General features: G+C 34.7%; 1 protein-coding gene across 2 annotated transcripts; it reads right to left on the bottom strand.

Moving 5' to 3' along the window:
• Positions 1 to 2,324: 2,324 nt before the first annotated feature.
• LOC120166855 (uncharacterized mitochondrial protein AtMg00310-like) lies at positions 2,325 to 4,806 on the bottom strand. Of its 2 annotated transcripts, none has more exons than XR_005519970.1 (3): positions 4,070 to 4,806; positions 3,477 to 3,880; positions 2,325 to 3,390 (listed from the first exon to the last, which is right to left on the bottom strand). XR_005519970.1 is itself a non-coding variant. In XM_039176044.1 (3 exons), the coding sequence occupies exons 2-3, from the start codon at positions 3,863 to 3,865 to the stop codon at positions 3,170 to 3,172; spliced, it is 486 nt and encodes a 161-aa protein (XP_039031975.1). In that variant the 5' UTR covers positions 3,866 to 3,880; positions 4,070 to 4,806; the 3' UTR covers positions 2,325 to 3,169. The 2 variants fall into 2 exon arrangements, 1 of the variants encoding a protein (XP_039031975.1); XM_039176044.1 differs by having other exon boundaries at positions 3,601 to 3,880.
• Positions 4,807 to 5,244: the final 438 nt, after the last annotated feature.

The following is a 5,244-nucleotide window of genomic DNA, read 5'->3' as shown; positions in this document are numbered from 1 at the left end:
TTCTTTAAGAATTAACCTCAAAAATTCCAATTTATTCAAAATGGTTCCTTTCCATTTAAATCTTCAAATCCAAGCATCCAACAATAAAATAAAGCATTCTAATCACACATTTAAATATTACTCTTCAACTTCATGCTAATTTCGATTTCAAACTCATATTTCCTCCTTTTTAAAATTTGGTCCCTAAACCTTTATAAGTTTCCGAATTGGTCTAAATAACTTTCTAAAGCTTACATAATCATCCATTCATCAATTCTAACCTTAAGGAAATTTTTAAATATTTTTCTCCTAATTACTTCACTTGGCCGAATATGAAGGGTCACTTAAAGCTTGATTTCGAACTTGATTTAAACAAGAATTCAACTTCTAAACCTCACTTCCATTCATCTACAATCAATTTCATATCAATTTTGAATTCAAACATCCAATTTCCACTAAAACCCTAGATTGGCATAAACTTACTACAAGCATTTCCATGTAGTTTCAATCATCATACAAGCATAGAAATGATTCTCCAACATCAACTACGCCATAATCAAGCCTTAATTCACCAAAACCTAACATCCCCTTCATCCATCCAATTCAAGAATTCAAGGTTCTAAGCATGGAAAACACGAACTAATGGTACCAAATGATAGAGAATTTCATGAAGATCAACTTTGTATTTCATGTTTTCAACCAAATTCCTAAGAAAATAGCTTGAAAATCAAAAAAAGGAAATGTTTCCTTACCTTGGATGAAGCTTACAACCAACTTGAGAAAGATGAAGAAAAATCTTGATTTTTCTTAAAACAAATCTAAGCTTATTTGTCATCTTTTAATGATAAATTTAATTAAAAATTCATTTAATGCAAAATGACTATTTTGCCCTTGAAATATAAGGCTCCATAACTTGCTACATATCAATTTGTTCATCTAATGGTCAACAATAAACCAATAAGTTAGTAGCTACCACCTTTGCCGTTTGAATTTTCCAAAATTGCAATCTTGCCATTTGTCATCCAACTGTCCAAATTGAATATGGAAAACCAACTTAAATCAATGATCCATATTAAATCCTTCAAATTTAAGTCATGGAAATGACATTATTAACATTGCTTTATCATCCTTCAAAATATTTCAAAAATCTGATTCGATCCGATTATTCTATTTTTCTCGAACTTTATCACTTTATAGCTTTTAATACAAAATCCGTACGAAAAATCTTATTCCCACGGAAACGTCATTCTTGGGGGTAAACTATTCATTTACGGGACTAGATTACATAACTTTTTAAAATTACACTTTTATCCCTAAACTTTTCCCAAGTTTATACTTTGGCCACTTAACTTTCAAATTTTACATTTTGATCACAAGTCCAAAAATTTGGGATATCACATAACACCTTGGCGACTTTGCTATGTACATTACAGAGTTAGACCATGATCGGTTGTTTGTTGTCTTAATAAGCAAAAATTGTTAGTTTGTGCCTTTGAATTTATGTTAATTTTTATTTTCCTTTGAATTTTTATGCTATTTTTATAAATAGTTATATTAATTGGTTGTTCGTATTTTCTTATTTATTGATTTTATAAAAAAATAGTGTTTTTTACCTTGTGTGTTTTGATTAATGATTTGTCAGGTACTCTTCACACACATCACGAAGCATGACATGACATGACATGAAATTTCTACCCAAACTATATCCTATTTAAGTGGGATGAAATTGACACATTCATAAGAATTTATTCTTCGTATAAACCAAACAAGTAACAATTAGAGTTAATATACCATAGGTCTAATGCTAGATTCCATTTTCATAAATGATTGAAAATAATTTTAGTAAGCGTTGAGTATAAATAGTCATTATACAATCATGAATTAAAAAAAAAATCTATTCCAAAATTTTAGACCAACGTGAAGAGTGAAAAAATGGACTCAATACAAGTCGGACACCACCCTAAAAAACCTGCTGTTTTGGGAAATAATGTCCTATAATATGGGAATTAATGGACAAAAGCCCAATTTTAAGGTAAAATGACCGAATTAAGAAAGCAGCCCACCGCGAATTGAAAAAGGGAAAAAAACTTCAATTTTTAATTTATTGGAAATTGATAATAAATGAAGTACCTTCGTAAGCATTTTTTTAGAAGTGTCTTCTTCGTATATGACAATATTATGGGCACATGTTAGGTTAACATTAAATAAAGAGAAAAATAAGCGAAAAGTTTTGGAAAAATTATATTTGTCCAAGAAAATAAACGTGCACGATGCCTAATAAGGGGAAAAGAGTATCCAAGTACTATAAATCAAAGAAAAAATACATTGATTTGAATGTCATGAGAAATGATATAGGGACAAACTGAATCAAAGATCAAAGATCCTCCCGATTTTAAAGCCCAACTAGCTAACGAATGAGAATCACGATTACAATCTCTGGGTATATGCATAACACAAAAATGAGGATGATCCTGAATAATTGCACGAGCCTCTTGAACATACCCAAAATTGAGATATCTGCAGAAGATCTTGTAATCTTGTGAACTAGCATCATAGAATCAGTTTCAAACTGAACATCTGTCCAACCCATATCACAAGCTAGCCTTAGGCCAGCAAGTAAATCATAAAGTTCCGCAAAACCGGCCTCGAAACATCCAACAGAAGGTTGAGCCAAACCACCACACTTGATTGCGGGTTACTACACCAACAGCTGCCAATGTTCGAGACTAACCAAATGCATCATCCACATTAACTTTAATAACCCCCTCCACTGGCGGAGTCCAACGAGTACGATCCACAGATGAAAGAGGATGAACCTTCGCCAATGCAATCGACCTCAAATAGTCTTGATGAAGTACCTTTGCATTTGTAATCAAGAGCCAAGCCGGCTGCAACCTATCATTATGAACAAATGAATTCTAATTATTCCACAAAGTAATAAAAAAACCAGCAAATAATTCAAGTCCAAGAATTGAGAAAGCTTCCTCTATCCATAACAATGGGCTATCATGACACTCAAAGACACACAAGCAGGAATTTTCGCAAGCCGCAAGAACAACAGTGTCCTAGGACAATCACTCAAAGCATGCAATGTTTTCTCCTCCTCAGTAGAACACATAGGACACATGCCATCGGAAAGGCCAGCACTTTTAATCCGACGGTCAATAGGCAATGCACTCCGAGCTACCCGTCAGGCAAACACACGGACCTTTGGAAGAATCTTCAATTTAGCAATAATCGACCACAACTTTGACTTCCTCTCATTATCATGAAATCTTCTTTGAAAACCACCAATAACCGGACTGTACCGAATACAATCCAGAATCATGATTGCCCCTACTAATGACATCCTCTGCACATAGAGCAATTGGAACATTAAGAATCTGCAAAGCATCCTCCTCAGAAAACAACCTACAAATTAAACGTTCATTCCATAAATTAGTACTAGGAAGCGTAAGTTCATAACAGTAAAGAGGATTAAGGTAAAAAAACAGTACAACTCCCTTAAAGAAGAACAACTTTGGTACCACCCTATATGTCACAATGAACTCGTTTATTACTACCAACACCACTTCTCCAAAAAAAGGCATCCTTTCAAATCTTGCAAAGTACGATATAAACCTTTCCAAGCGAAGGAGCTCATATCCTTCAAAGTAGCATGTAAAATATCACCATTAGGAAAATATTTAGCTCGAAAAACACTGGCAACCAAACTATCCGGCTCTTTAATGAAACACCAGAACTGTTTGCCCAACAAAGCCAAATTGAAACTATACAAGTCTCGAAAACCAAGACCACCCTCACGTTTAGGCTTGCACATGGTCTTCCATGCAACCATCGGCCATCCACGTTTATTGGCATCACCAGACCACCAATATCGCTGCATACCAATCACCAAATCCTGCACCAAACAATCAGGTAGAAGATAGCAGTATATCATGTAATCACCATTTTTATCCAACCTCTTTTATATTATTATTATTATTATTATTATTACAATATAACAAAAAAACAACATACAAAACCCACTAAATAAATCATAAACCCAAATACATGGCCCACATCGTTAACCCTCTTTTAACTAACATACTTTTAGGGCTAGCCGCCGCCAATGATCCCCATCAAGCCATCAGTCGCCGCCGCCAGAAAAGCCCTTCAACTCCTATCCACGCCAAGTCAAGCCAGACCAAAGCCATCAGTTGAGCCGCTGCACTAGCTGTTTGATCCTTCAGACAAAAAAGAGTAGGAATCTCGTAATATCCGGGACATTTAATGCCACGAATGCTACACCATGACTGCCACGACTGTCACGCCTGTGCACCGTGGAGCCTGATCCGCTGTCGCCTGTCATCATCAAGAGCATGCCATCCACTCTTGTTATAATCCAAAAGCAAACAAAACGAAAAGGTGGTGGCTTTTCGGTTAAAAACAGAGGAGGAGAGCACGAAAAAGAGAGGGATAGAGAGAGAAAAAAACGAAAAGGGGTCGTTGTAATAGATTCTTAGGGTGTTGTAATCATTTCCATCAAAAGAAATCAAAGAGAAAAGGTATCTTCTTTGTTAATTTGAACTTTCTTTGTTAGATCTGCGCGTACATGAGTGTTTTTGGTTGTTTTCATGGTGATTTCTGAAAAGGAGAGTGAGAGGAGAGCAAAAAAGGGATAAAAAACTTTAGTTTCTGTCACCGACAAGCGGTGGCTGACGCTAACACCGACGGCCGGCACGGTGGTTGTTCATCGGATTTTAGAAACCATTCAGAAACTGAGGAAGCCGATTAACATCATGAAGTGCATTACAAAGCTTTTGAGGAAACCATTTTTTTTTATTTTTTAAAAATGAAGCTAAAATGATTTTTTTTATTTTAAACTTTCATTCCCCATTTTATTCCACGCGTAACTCAACCCATTTACCTCAATATCCGCGTGTTTTCAAGAGTGGGATAACTATACTATCAGTCCTTTATCTTCTTTACAGATTTTATTTTAGTCACCATTTTAGCTTTTGCTTCTTCGAGTTTGAACCTCTATGTTTTGACCACATTCTTTTCAATCCGTTTTATACTTATGAACATTTTTTAATTGTTTTTACTTCGAACTAACATTTTGTGAGGGTTTTAAATTTAGTCCTCGTTTTGATTTATTACTTTTTACATTTAAAGCCTTTTATTTTTGTTCCGTTTTGATTTGGTCCATCTATGCGTGTGTATCTACTTTTCATCTAAATACTAACATATATTTTATGCAATTTTAGTCATTCTTTCTTTTTG

Source organism: Hibiscus syriacus, unplaced genomic scaffold (genome assembly GCF_006381635.1).
Source record: "Hibiscus syriacus cultivar Baekdansim isolate YM2019G1 unplaced genomic scaffold, ASM638163v2 tig00111648_pilon, whole genome shotgun sequence".
In the NCBI taxonomy this organism is placed as follows: Eukaryota; Viridiplantae; Streptophyta; class Magnoliopsida; order Malvales; family Malvaceae; genus Hibiscus; species Hibiscus syriacus.
Note: the sequence above shows the minus strand (reverse complement) of the source record. Positions and strands in the feature narration are given on the sequence as shown.

Excerpts from the sequence above, each read along its gene's own strand:
- LOC120166855 (XM_039176044.1), bottom strand. The coding sequence starts at position 3,865 with ATGCAGCGATATTGGTGGTCTGGTGATGCCAATAAACGTGGATGGCCG. Across the intron at positions 3,391-3,600 it reads GAGCTCCTTCGCTTGGAAAG|GTTGTTTTCTGAGGAGGATG; the intron begins GTTTATATCGTA and ends TTTAATTTGTAG.